The following is a 14,755-nucleotide window of genomic DNA, read 5'->3' on the forward strand; positions in this document are numbered from 1 at the left end:
CAACCAGTGCATTTTTGCTAAATGAAATTACAGATTAACGTGACGATAAACAATCAACAAACCGCTGCTCTACAAAATATTTCAGCTTCGTTAACTTGTGTTGTCCTGATACCAAAATTTTGAACGTCAATATACTAATGTTTGATACCAATTCCAGTACCACGGGGAAAACTGACATTGAGGGCATACAATTACAGTTTTTTATTATAAGTTAAATATAACAAGGCTGGAACTTGACAGCGTCCTTGTTGGTAGCGGAGAACAGCAGAATGACTGTAGTTACAACAATACAACAATAAGAGAGAGCGATAAAGCACAGCTGGTACCACTACATTGGTGCTGTGGAAAATTAGTATTGAAACCAATTCAAATATTCAGTATCAATATGCATCGATAAATAAATACTTTTGACAACACTACCAGAAACTGTTCCTACAGGTGGGGCTTGGCAATATATTGGTATTTGGTCGAAAATATTGTGATACTTGATTTTCTCCATATTGTGACCTATCTACAGGGGGTCGCAAAATGTTGTGTAGGAGTCCCCAGTTTAATTTTGGGGTAGGAAACAATACAAACTAAATTCTGCTGCAGAAAACTGATTCTTTTGTTGGACTTTTCTCTAAACTTCATTCTTTTACCAGTGGCGTAAAGTAGTTGCGACAGGCCCTAGTGCCTACCATTGTCTCGTCACCATCTCGTCACATGATCAGAGACTTGACAGTGGATGACATCAGCATACATATTACCCAACAATCATCATTGCACATCTGTATGTGACAAAAACTACCAAAGAAAATGAGAAATTATCAATTTAATTTAACAAAGTTTATTATAATTTTGTTATAGGTGCTATTGACTGTTTAACAAAAAAACATGACACAGGTGGGTTTACCTTTTTCAAGGGCATATATAGCAAATAGCACTGTTTTTAATTCAATGAGAGTTCTTTGAACAGAGGCATATTTCTAAATTAGCAATCGATAAGGGCCCATTCTCCACCTTTTCAAGCCTCTGAAATAATTGAAAGAGGCACCCTAGCACTGACTATGAACCCCAGCATCCCTGTTTCAAGTCTGGTTGTTCTTTCTACCCCTCTCTCTCATTCATCTCTCTACTCTCAATTCTCTACTGAAGGCATAAAATGTCCCCAAAATATACATCTATTCAACTGAAACAGTTCTTCGATAGAAGAAATAAATACTAGAGTCTTTTGACCTTCTCAATGATCTTGAGGATTAGAAAGCAATGCCAAGTTTTAGGATCTGTGCAAAGGTGAAATTCAGTTCAACGTAATTACAGAGCAGACATCACATTGTTTCTCCAGAAAGAAATGGACATTTACGATGACATAATACTTTCCAACTTCAGGAAAATGGATCTATTAGGGGGGCAGGAAATTCAGCCGCATAAAAGTGTGATTATTTTGGGGGACTTTTCTGTAAGCTCTGTGCTTTTATACGAATACTGTGAGTTTTACCTCGTAAGTCCATTAAAAATCACCTTGTTGGTCAAGAGGTTTAACCCACTGAACATGAGCCGCAACGTCCCCCCGTTCAAGTCTGGTTAGAGACTTTGTCGCATGTTGTCTCCTGACTCTCTTTACACAGTCTCTGTTTCCACCCAGCTGGCACCAGACATCAGTATGACATCAGAGAGATGTTAGATTCTCATGTCAGACAGACGTTAAACTTTGGTTTTAGAAAATCAGGTTTTGTCTAACGACATTAGAATTCCATATTGTCTGGACATTAACACTCTGACGTTAAGCAGATGTCAGGTTTTGTTTGCATAACGTACGACTAAATGTGGCTATTCTGCATCAAGATGACGTTGGCATGAGACGTTTGGAAGAATGGATTTTGGTTACTAAACAACACTACTTAAAACCAGCAAAATATCAACACCCTGTCGTCAGTATTATACGTCATATTGACATTGGCATTAGATGTTTCCCTGACATTGAATTTTGATCACCAGACGACGAAATATAACTCCTTATGACATTGGTGGTCAGCTGGGCAGGTTCTTCAATTTGAGGATATGCTGTTTTTCTATTTCACATATCAAAGAAACTGAATAACTCTGTTTTGGGGATTTTTGGCCGGACAAAACAAAATATGTCACCTTGAGCTTTGGGAAGTTGTGATGGATATTTGCTCACATTTTTCTGACACTACAATCAAAAAAATAGCTGAAACGTGAATCGACAAATAAAATAATTGTTAGCTGCAGCCCTTATAATCAAATGAAACAATCTAAAAAGGAAAAATCCCTTTTCAAATGAAATCATGGATGACATTACACCTGAGACGAGGGACCGCAAGCAGATAAAGACTTTGAATTACTGCCATTAACCACCAGTTTATTTACACACTTGGGTCAATGTCAAAGTCACATCTGCTAAAACTTTCAGCTGTCACTGACCAGGACTTTTACATCATCCTCAAGCCTCTGATTCATTCAGCTCATTACCAAAACAAACTGTCCTCCACGCTCTGTTATTAATGTAAAGTATGATAACAGTTGCCTTAACCCTTCAGCCATGAGCAACACTTGACTTGACATTTCATGCTAGCCTCACATGAATGGGCTGATTGTTCTGCATGATTTCCAGGATTGGCTGTCTGCCTCGTCTCCGTCTACGCTACTACGTCCGTCCGTTTGTCTCGTGACCTTACAGGTTCAAATCCTTCCACCAACCAACAACACGCTGCCTGGAAGGCTCCTCTGACTGTGTTGTTGTGAGTGGACTCGTCATTTCCCCCCTCTGTCTGTGACTCTCAGGGAAGCAGTGTGCTCCTCTGTTAGCCAAAGGGGGAGCTGGCTGCTCTCTGCTGCTGCTGCTTAGCTTCTATTCCTACAATTATCCTTTTTTTGTGTGTGTCTGTGTGTGTTAGAAATCCTCTGCTCCCTCATCCTTCTCCCGCTCAGCTCCATCCATCCATGCTGCTCCACTTCTTGTTCTCTCAAGCCATCTCCTAACAGGCTGGGATCCAGAGGGGGCTGGAAATAACCTTCACATGGCCAGCTTTACCCAGCTATCTCTCACACACAGACCGCTGCTGCTGCTGCCGCTGCGCCGACTCATGCACACACATACACACGCGCACACACACACAGACAGACACACACACACAGATGCATGCCAGCTCCCTTCACGGGAATGACGGACAGCGCCACTCACCACTCCATGGACCAGGAACTCAAACAGTTTGCTCTTGGTGGCTTTCCTGGCTCCCCCCGCCGTCTCCTCCGTAGCCATTTGCTCAGTCCCCTCCGTTCACCCTGCTATGTCTCCCCTCTCCTTCTTTTGTCTTTCCCTCTCCCTTCACCCAGCCTCCTGTTCCCCTCCCCTGCTCCACTTTCCTTCTCTTTGTGCTCTCCTTTACAGCACTGCCTGTCCCTGACTCTCCTTCTCTCTCTCCCTCTCTCTTCCCTCCCTCTGACTCTATTTTGAATGTGCAGCAGCCCTGCCGAGTCTCTCACTGTGTCTAGCTCACTTTTTAGTTGAGCTGCCTTTCAGGAGCCCGGCACGTCGCTTGGAGGTGGAGAGGGTGGGGGGGAGGCTGTGCGGGGGTCTGGCAGGGGGGTTTCAGCCAGCCCACCCTGCCGCTCCCCCGCACAGCTGTTGCATTCCATTGGTAGATAAGGGCATGCGGCGCGGCGAGGCTGCCGTTTGGTCTGAACGGGGGCTGGGGAGGTTAGTGTCTCTGCTGCAGCTTCCCCCCTGGTGACCAACCCAGAGGCCACGGTCAGCACACAGACCTCCAAGTCCAGGGCTCATTCTCAAAAAAAGGACATTGGGCTCTTAAAGGGGCCAAGCTGCATATCATTAACACATGTGTACATACATATATGATGGTGTCATGACGTGGTGATGATGATGATGAGGAGGGGGGTGATGTTTTTTTTCTCAATTGAAAGCCACTCAAGGCTGGGGAATTTATCCGTTTGTCTATGAGTGCAAAGCTTCTCCAACAATGTGCTCTAAAGCCACTTCACAAAAGTAGAAGGCCACGTCAAGAGCACCTTCACTTCCTGTGTTACTGTGCTGGCCTTTGTCAGAGTGCATTCATAGGTTAGTGAGTATTTCCTCCACTCGCCTCATTAGCTGTTACCTTTCACCCACTAGTCGGCCCAGAGGCTACATGCAGGCTGTGGCTACAGTGTAATGGCAAACAAACAGGCTGGTCTGCACAGCAAGGTGACTGTGTCAGTGACACGTGTAATTAGGCTCTGTTGTGATTTCTTTCAGGCTGCTTTTTTTTAAAGATTTCCTCTGAACATGCAGAAAACTGAATGCCCCCCCCCCAAAAAAAGAGGGAAAAAAAACACACCATCCCTTGATGCGCACAGGGAATAAAAGACTTATTGAGGCACAGCAGAAGTACACACACTGCCTGTTTCTGTGTGCTGGGAGTTGTTTTAATGTCTCACACTCCAATTACACACAAGCCCAACGGTCGCCTGTCGCCACACAGGTCATTACTCTGACTACAAACCACGCCACGTTGAAGATTACGACTCTTTCATGTCTCCTCCTGCGCTTTCTTTCTCTCCTTCTCTTCTTCCTGCCGTCAGATCAGGGGAGTGAAATATTCATGAGGTTATTTGAATGACAAAGGAGGTGAAGTGGGGCAGATTCAAAGGGGGGCTCGGCATGTGACACATGACGGCAAATTGTCACTGTTATTGTTTCCTCTTCTTCTGTTCTGCTGGTGTGAAAACGGAGTGTCGCACCAGGTGTCAAAGTAAAAATTACCCCCAAGAGTTGATAGAAAGCTTTGATACAAAATCTGTCCTTCAATTATCACTGCATTCTGACAAGCTTGTTTAAGTTAACATGATGCAAGGCGGATACATTAGGAAGAGGGGGTGTCGCTCCAGTTCAAGGAAAACTGCAGGTATTGTGTGGACAGCTGGTTAGTGTTTCTGTGACCTCTAGGCCAGAGGTCATGACCTTCTGGAGGATGCGCCATCCCTCAGAGGCGTCTGAAAGGACCCAAGCTGTTTTAATGCATGCATATCATCCATTACATGTGATGTAAAGACGCCATTACTGACAGAAAAGTTACGCTTAACGCCTAAAAGAGAAGCAGGAAGAGAAGAATGATCAAAATGTATGCCCTTCAAACTTCCTTCACACCCCTGATTATTGGAATCGACTTATTGATAGGCAAAAGCTGGCCCTCCCATGTGTTGCTGACAGCTTGCAGCCTTAGTTTGCTTGGTGGTGACACCTGCTGTTGAGATGAGTGTACTGCTGCTGTCATTAATCCAGTCTGGAAGGCTTTGAGGAACATAAGGAACCCAAACCTCCTCTGCAAAATTTCTCTATGCTGCCTAAATCCATCTGTGTCCTCGCTTTAGTCAAATGCTGCAAAAATATCAGTCCACACTGACACTATGCATTAGATTAACCTTGTGTTACATAACAAGTGACAGGGGCTTTAAATATATTAATCACACAGGCACACAAGGTGTGCGTCTCAATTTCCTGCAAGGTCAAAAGCTCTACTCCTCGAGCGTATCCACGCAGATTCTGAGATTGTGCCAATCTTCCGTTTCTCCAGCAACGGCACGTGGGTTCAATGATAACAAAGAGATCTGGCAGCTCGGGCGATGCAAAAGGGAGCCTTGAGTGCAGGAGTACCCCCTGCCGGAGCCCCACAGTCTCCCTCACCAAAGCCAGTCAGTCTCACCAAATGGTAATGTCCCAGTGTGTAGCAGACAGGGGGGTAGAGGGGGGCTAACAGGGGGTAAAGGAGCAGCAGCAGTATTATTAATGACCAACAGAGGGAGCAAGCAACCAGGCAGGGAGGTGCTGACTGTCTGAATGGAGGGAGGGATCCATGTTCAGGGCCTGGTTGCAAAAAATGATTTAAGTATCATAAAGCATGAAATCCTTAAAATGCTGCAGGGACCAAACTGTAATCACTGCCCAACCAATTTCATTTTCTAAGCATCTTTTTGTGTGTTTAAATTCTTCATTACCTCCTATGGCCACAAGAGGGAGACAAAGAGCACAGACTTAGAGTCATGCTTCATAGAACACAGTCTGCAAACTGTCTAGCTGGTTTTCTTTACTGGCTGCATCATCATTTTACAACCACTGGATCCCTACCAAGGACCCCTCAGTGTGACATATTGAATACTGTCACCTCATTAAGCCTCTATGCAACATTCAAAATGATGCAATGAGTGAAGTAGAGCTGCAACAAACAGTAATTTCCATCGCAGGAATTTCCTAAAAAAAAACAATATATAGACTTATACTTAAGTAATCCCTCTCAATCATCACTTAGGCCCTACTAAAAGTGTGTGGCAGGGTATTATTTTCTGCAGAGACTCTGCCCTCTGCCTCTATTTTGTTATATTCTCATATTCTGTGTTCAGGGTGTTTATGGACGTGTAGCCCAACAGCTCTCAGGTAAGGTCAGGGCTTTATCAAAAGGTAGTGACCAGGTGCAAGACTGCAAATAGCAGGCATCTGAGAGACACAATGCTAAAAAAGGCAAATATAAATATACAAATATATAATATTAATTGATTAATCATTGGTCTATAAAGTGTCAGAAAGTGAAAAATGCCTATCACAGTACTCCAGAAACCCAAGGTCTAAAACTGACATGTTTTGTCTGACCAGCAGACCAAAACCAAAATATAATCAGTTAAGATAAGAAGACACTCATAACTAGTTGCATTTTAAAGCCCCTGAGAAAGTGTTTTTTTAAAAAAACATAATTACTAAGTAATCAAAAATAAAAGTTAAAGCTGGAGTGCAGAATTTTCATCTCCCTCCTCTGGCAGTTAGAGTAATTACACACTGTCGCCCTGTGCCTTAAGCATATGCCTGCAGGTGAGCCTGCCGCATCCCCACCCCTAACCCCCCAAAGGAGCGCTCTCTTTAAGTCTTCCTCTGACTTTAATCCTTCCTCTGAACACCAAGTTTCTTTTTTATCTGGAGCATCCACTCTAGAAACTTTCTTGGACGCTTCTGAGGATTTACACCATAGCTTCTGTCATAGGCTGCATTTACACCAAATCAGATGATGCTGTGATTAGTAGCGATTAGCTGTGTGGGAGTGTCACTTGAGACAGCCAATCTCCCAATCTCAGCAACTGAGTATTTGTCCATGCTAAGTTTATGTTGTCTTAAAAGATCTGCAGAACAGTAGTATCTTTACTGCCACAAAAGACACATGCGTACATACACACACAAAGCAAGGGTTCTCCTTTGTAAGATAATACACACAAGCTGTTAAGACCTTTACTCATTATCATAATTATTGATAGAAAGAGACTGTATTACTTGTCCCTGTGGAGTGCAGGTTTCTTTATGATCTGATTGGCCACTGCAGTATGACGTTCCGGTTGCATTTGCCATAGGACACTACATTTTTTTCTGCCCCCCCTATAGCCCCACCGCTGCAGCCTATACACACTTCCTACATTCAAATTCTGGGTAGAGTGGTATTTTCGTTGATCTTGGTGTGAATGCAGTCATACTCATAGCTGCTGCTTCGTTGCGATGGTCTCTGCCCCCTTTCTGACGCTTTTATCTCTGGGTGGTTGACGTAAAATGCATTACTTCTGGGGCACCAGCGCGGGAGAGTCGCCACAGACACCAGTCACCACAACTCCAGTATAGTACATAATAGAGAAGGCTTTCCCTGGTGGTGATAGGCTTAATCAGCGTTGTGTGAACGTGTTTGGCGAGGGCTTAACGGACGTTCATTTACATGCAAAAGTGCCGCACTCCCGCAACATCACACTTTTCCAACGGAGTCCCGCCTGATTTAAACCAGTGAGAAATCTGGGGAGTTAAACTGAAATCTCTCATGTGAAATAACCAAAGCTGTTTTTTTAACTTTGGATTTAAATGTAAATGTTGGACAGCATCACTCAGTGAGACGCAGGAGCAGCTGTTGTTTAGAATCACAGTGACATGAAATGGTGCTGCATTCAGTCAAAGATCCAAAAGTGTTGGAAATATCAATAAGCAATTACCTGTAAATCAATCAAGTGACATCGGCGTAATCAAAATGTTCTTTCATCCTTTCTAAAATTACACATAATAAGGTTTATTATTGTTAAGAAAGGCTTGGTGGCAGCACATTTTCGTGATTGCTTTGCTCTCTTTAGCTGAAGATGATGTGCAACAACAAAAGGCTGAGCAGAAAGCAAGACAGGAAGGAAGAGAAATCCATACATTGATGGTTTTGGCCTGTTTTTCTGCCATCTCTTCTCAATGAGGAAGGAAAAAGAGAAGGAGAGAGTATACAAAGAATAAAAAAATCATACCGCTGCTGATGTGTAACGCACAGTTCCCAGTGGCAACGTTTACATACCAGAGACCACGAACCTGCCCTCGTCAACATTATTGTCACAGACAGATGGGGTGCACTAGGGGGAATATGGACTGTACTGAGGGCATGGAGTAAAGTCTAATTCCCTCCCACTGCTGGGCCCCTCTCTTTTTTCTCTTTCTTCAGTTTAAGAGCTGCACACAAAACCCAGCTCAAGCTGCTTAAAGGCCAGGGCTCTTGGAAAGCTACTCAATGGCCATCGGCCGCCATCAAAGGGACTGTACAAAAGCACGCAGACCTGCACCTTCACTGAGGGGGGATTAAGGAGTGGAGAAGTACATTTCAGGGCCGATTTCTTGCAGCTAGGCATGTGTAATGAAGAGGAACCTATGGAGAGAGAGAAGTCTCCCATGGTGCCTGAAAATAATAGGGCATCTGCTGATATTCTGTGATCAAAGTGATTTGGCACAATATACCGCAAAGAAATAGGCGAATGATTTTGCACAAAGCGGCAGTGCTATGTGGAGCACCTAACCTAAGAAGCTGCAGAAAAGGAGTTTAGGGTCGACCTTGGTTTTTCAGGGCTTGTTTGGGACAAAGCATCTTTATCCAGACAGCGTTTATGGTTCAGCTCTTCGGCTGCTCCCAAACAACAAAAAAAAAAAAAAAAAGAAAAAAAAAAGGAGGCATTGTGGGAGCAGATGGAAAGACGGAGCAACAGTAATGAGCCCAGTTTCCCTGCAAGCAACTAGCAACACACCGGAACAAGGCCTGAAGCTTTACCTGCTTCGGGGCATTTCCTGTTTGCTGTAGCCATGACAACGGCATAATCTGCCTTGCGTCCAAAACTAACAGCCAATCGGGGGGGAGCAACGCCGACTGCAGTGGCTTTAAAACTGGAGCAGCAGCTGGTGAACCGAGCAAGGAACTATTCCAGAGCTTAAACTATGAAACTAAAAAGAAATCCCAGTTTTTGAGACACAAAAAGGCTTCAGTTCGCTGTGTTAGTCAGCGCCGAAGTCACCGGGGTCGACTTTGACGCAAATAAACAGTGAAAAACAGTCACTTTCCGTCAATAGACCCGACCCTGCTACTATATAAAATTCCATGGGATGAAAAATAAAACTGGCAGAAAAATTCCACCACTACAAACTCCCCTCTCCCTGCTCTCTTCTTTCCTACTCTGCATCCAAGCTCATTATTAGCCCCGATCTTTCAGCACCACTCTGCCCGTGCAGGATGGGAGACAGAGGCGACAGAACGAGGGCAGGATTGGTATGCGCAGGGCCGCATCGAGATTGTTCCGAATCCAAGAAAATCAGACACAGATGAGGCGGCACAGAGGTAGCGTGAAATATAGACTGCTACCTTGCCTGCACAAACAACCAGCCAAGGAATGAATAAAATGTTATGTCGAACAGTAGATTAATTCCCTCAGGAAAAGAAGCCATCATCTAAGTAGCAGTTAGAGATATTCATCTACAAGTACACACATACTGTATTAGTCACTTTGTGCTTCTCATGTACCACTTCTACAAACAGAGCCAAGCATTTGATTTTCCAAAAAATTAAAACCAAGATTTACTGCTGTTCTGAAGTTTTTCTCCAAAATCCTCAAAGGCTTCTTTCCCAATCCAGGTATCCTGAAATGTCCATATGTCCTTGCTTTTTCTGCATAACAGATTATTTGTATAAAAATACAAAATATTTGAAAAGTAACCTCAATACATATGAACATTGCTCAATATAACTTTTAAATTTTGGGTGTGTATGCTGTTATTTCTGGCTACTGTTTTTGTTTGGATAAAGAAACAGGTTAAAAAATATATTTTTATTTTGCAAAAGCTGGAATATTTTCCATCCAGAGGGTTAGAAGAGTATTTGAGGGTTTGGAAATACCTTTAGAGACACAACAGGTGAATAGGGTAACATTTTTAACATACGGATTTCTCCATGAAACTTCTATGTTTAAATATGGAAATGCATTGTCTAACTGAATATGCACTGATTTACATACATTTCCAGAACATAAATCTGAACATTAGATAAAGCCATGTTCAAAACTTTATTTTGTTGACATTCAAAAGTCAAAGGTTTTTACGGAGGGAATTTTGGATATCTCTTTTCATTACTCCATATATCAGAAAATACTGTCAACAGCCATAAAGAGAATCTACTTTCACCATGTTCTCAGGAATATAATGTTATAAAATCAGGGTATGAATGATATATGAGCAAACCCCTCTGTAAGGACCTTCAGAATATAAATAGGAATAAAAATGGGAAAGTGTGATGTACATAAGTGCTACTGACGCTAAGATATGTGGCTTCTGAGCAAATGGCTTTTGAAGATATGCATATTAAAATTTCATACATTTTAAGTCCTAATATAAGACAGAAATCAGAGTCAAATTTCTCATGTTGATTACTTACATAAGGACAATTATTTGTTGTATTACAAGTTTTCTAAAATTGTATATTTTATGTTTATGTGCACTATATGCAAACTGTATACTATCATATTAAATATGCACTTTTTGCATACATTTCCGGAACAGAAATATGAATTAAAATAAACCTTAATAGATATTTTGGACATTTTCTTTCCAGTAGTCTGAAAGAAGATGTTACGGAAGCATAACCTTGAAATTGATGAGTGTATGAAAAAACTGTTTTCACCTGTAATATCTCCCCTTAAGTGTTGTTAAATGACTGCAAACCTTACCCTCACATATTGAAGCTACTACTGTATGCATGATATGTCCTATCACGTGCACCTAAACCAATCAACATACATAAAAGAAGAACATTAGTGTAGAATTTGTACACAGTCATGTTCAGGTACATTACCTTCATAAAAACAGGAAGGTTAACTGGTGTCTGAAGAAAAATGGCTTTGTGTTTATGTGATTCAGGTGATTTAACGTCTATAATGATAAATGATGGTTTAAAATAGGACAGAGGGCACTGAGTTCTTTGTTTGCAATGTAATGCAACGCTGCACAATGAACAGGGTTGGGAATTAACACCAGCCACCAGTCACCAGCCAAATGCTGGTAAAATATGCAAGTGGCTGCTAGATTTGCTTTACACACCAGCCAAAAAACTCTGGTAATCTATTGAGTGGCTGGTAGATTTTGGAATCCACCAGCTGCAGTGGCAGGCTGACAGAAAGTTCATCTCCAATCCCAATGATGATTAAATACAATAGACGACAAGATGAAACCCCAGCAAGGACAATTAATTATCACAAGCTTTGTAAACAAAAGCCAAAATGCCAAATGCAGAAACATTATTTTCAGATTTTATCTCCTCCAAGTGACAAAACAAAATCATAACCACTTCTTCAGTTCCCTTGAACAACTTCACACGTATGTTATGGTATAAAGTACAATATAAAACCAAAAGAATCCACTTTCAGTTCCATGAACAACCACAGAAATGTTCATATTCCTCAATCCCACGGTAGCTACCTGATCCAACACATCAAGGTGTTGTAAGTACAGTAAGAGGGTGAGAAACACATAAAAGAGCTAAAACAATTAGCCCATTAATCAATTAGTAAATCAGCAGAAAATGAGTCAGCAACTATTTTGTTAATCGACTTACTTAAATGTGAAAATTTGCCACTTTTCTTTGTCCTGTGTGATTGTACATTTATTATCTTTTTGGCCCAACGGTCAGATAAAACAAGCAATTTGAAAACTTCACCTTGGGCTTGATGAAAGTTTGATGTGCATTTTTAAAAACTAATTTTCTGGCTGATTAATTGAGAAAATAACCAGCAAATTAAATGATAATGAAAATAATTGTTGGTTGCAGCCCTAAAACTAATGACACAGGCATTCATTCAGTGCTGATCCAGATTAGAAAAAAAATCATTAATCTCTTTGGATCCTTTTGTTCTTTTACACCTTTTTTAGAAATCATTATTAAATAAGCTTTTTGCAACTGAGAGGGAAGGTGCCAGGGCTGGCTGCGACATCCACACGCATGTGTTATATTAGGTTACACTGAAGCTAACTCTCCAGCAGAGTATGGTGCAGTATTGAGCGTTAACATCTAAATGGGTCAACCAGCCGCTCGGTGAACTGTAGCACCATTAGGACCCAGACAGTTTGTCTCTGAGTCCTGCGCACAATCTCATTAGACAGCTAACTCTACATTATGAATGGGGATAATATGCAACTGAAGGAAAAACCCACAGATAGTGCTTTAGGTGAGATAACAGTGATTAAAAAAACAGTGTTATAATCTGTTGGTAGGCAGGGAGGGCGCCATGTGAATTAGGTTACAAAGCGCTCGATTTAAAACCATGAAAACCTTTAATCTCTCTGTGGAAATGACACAGTGGAGGTTCACAGGGCTGTGTGAAACTGGTGTTTATAGGTTGGAAATTGTATAAAAGTCATATTCAGTATTGCGGCTATAAGTCTACTGTTTGTCTGTGAAAAATGTGCCAGAGGTGCACCTCTAAATACAGCACAGAATGCAACATGATGCATTGCTATACTGCAGTACTCTAGATATTATAATGGTATTAATGGTAAGAAATGATATCAAACTTTAATAATATTTAGCAGGGCTGCAACAAACTCATAAGGCAGATTATTTTCTCTGTTACTACGTAGTATAGTGGAAAATGAGCATCACAATTTCCCAGAGCTTAAGTATGACAAACTGTACAAAGGTCAAATATATTTAAGTTAATATCATGTAACATGAAGAAAAACAGCCAACTGTCACATCTCTGGAGCGGGAAGAGACCATTACTGGGGCATTTTTGCTACAAAAATGACCCCGAAAATTCAAAATTCGAAAGGATACTTTAAGAAATATCAACTATCAATACCATTTTTGATAACACAGGAAAAAATGTAAAAGCAAATATTTAAAAAAGTCTTTAACATGACAATAACAGCTTCTCTTCTTGAGTGGGGATGCACCGATTTATCGGCTAAACATGGGTATCAGCCGATATGTGCCTTGTTAACAGCCATCGGCCTATCGGCAAACAAAATGGCACCCACTCATAGCAGTGGCCGATGTTCTTCTGTTGCATCATGTCAATTTGCGCGAGCTAAAAAGCAGGTCTTGAGTCTAAGGTCCTCCCATCGTCTAACAGACTATAGAAACCGTGTTTGAGATGAAAAGAGGAAAGGACAAAATGACCAGGTTTAACTTACCATCTATCCGTCAGGGGACCCACCTTATTTTCTTTCTGTTAATGCTACATTACAAATAAGTCCGTGTTTACATCGGCTAACAGCTAACGGCTAACAGCTAACGGCTAGCAGCTAACGGTAGCTAACCGCCGGTGGCTGTGTGCTGACGGAGGTTGCATTATGCTACATTATGATGCGTTCAAGCCCTCTTCGGTAAAATGAGCGTTGGGCAAAGGTTAATTATAACATTCTTATAATGTGTTCATTGTAATCTTGTAAAATGTAGTTGTTACTGATAAACAAGTAAATACAGCTGTTTGAAGGAGACATTCATTGGTGTTTTACAGGAATATAAATTAGATATTAGAGAGGGAATTTTGATATATTACATTTAGTAAAAAGACTGTTTGAAGCACTTATTCAAAAACGTTTTCATGTGAAAGTAGTTTATTTTAAGGGTTGTTTCATTAAGTTCCATAATAGAATTTGTGCTCATTCAAAGAGTGTAATGAAGGACTGAATGACTTAAAAACAGTTCAGTAATTTATTTTTAATAAAGGTTTCTTTGTGTCCCTGACACACAAGGGTGCATCCCTGTTGGTTGGTGGCAGAGAACAGCACAATGACTGTAGTAAACATTTACAATAACAGAGCGAGAGAGCACAACTGGTACCAGTGTATCAATACAGCGGAAAATGAGAACTGAAACAGTTTCCAATATTCTGAATCAATATGTATTGATAAATTGATATCATTGGCAACACTAGCAACTCGATTATCAAAACTGTATGCTGATTAATTTACTCTCAGTCGACTATTTGCTAATCGTTTCAGCTCTAATATTTGTTGAAATTATAAGTTTTCCTGTGAGCTCAGTTGTTTCCGGGGTAACAAACAGCCATTGAGCCAGCACATTCCTCACCAGCCAAAAAAAGGAAGTGCTCCATTGTCCATTTATCCCCGCAAATAACACAAAACACAAAGCTGGGGAACATTTAATTGGGTGACCTGCTATGTAGGAAACGAGAGCCAAAATGTGTACGGCTCCAAGTCTGTCTAATCAATCTCGCTGCTGGTGCGGAAACAGTGTGAAAAAATAAAGTTTGACAAACTTTTGAGAGACTCTGGAGCTGAAACACTCAGTGAAACATTGATTGAACTTGATGAGACGCCCAAACTAAATTTCAAACATGACTGAACAGAGTGACCAGCGTGTATATATATGTGTGTGTGTGTGTGTGTGTGTGTGTGTGTGTGTGTGTGTGTGTGTGGGGAGGA

At 41.5% G+C, this 14,755-nt stretch overlaps 1 protein-coding gene across 8 annotated transcripts in view; it reads right to left on the reverse strand.

Moving 5' to 3' along the window:
- smarcd3b (SWI/SNF related, matrix associated, actin dependent regulator of chromatin, subfamily d, member 3b) overlaps positions 1-14,755 on the reverse strand; it is a 55,852-nt gene that overhangs the window by 36,656 nt on the left and 4,441 nt on the right. Inside the window, exon 1 of one of the 8 annotated variants that reach the window (XM_050056334.1) lies at positions 3,188-3,707. The exons of 1 other annotated variant lie outside the window; for it this stretch is intronic. In XM_050056334.1, coding sequence (XP_049912291.1) covers positions 3,188-3,265 — 78 coding nt within the window. In that variant the 5' untranslated portion in view covers positions 3,266-3,707. Of the gene's footprint in view, positions 1-3,187; positions 3,708-14,755 lie in introns of those variants that run through there. 6 more of the 8 variants (XM_050056333.1, XM_050056340.1, XM_050056339.1 and 3 more) reach the window with 6 other exon arrangements.

This window comes from Epinephelus moara, chromosome 11 (assembly GCF_006386435.1).
Source record: "Epinephelus moara isolate mb chromosome 11, YSFRI_EMoa_1.0, whole genome shotgun sequence".
Classification (NCBI taxonomy): Eukaryota; Metazoa; Chordata; class Actinopteri; order Perciformes; family Serranidae; genus Epinephelus; species Epinephelus moara.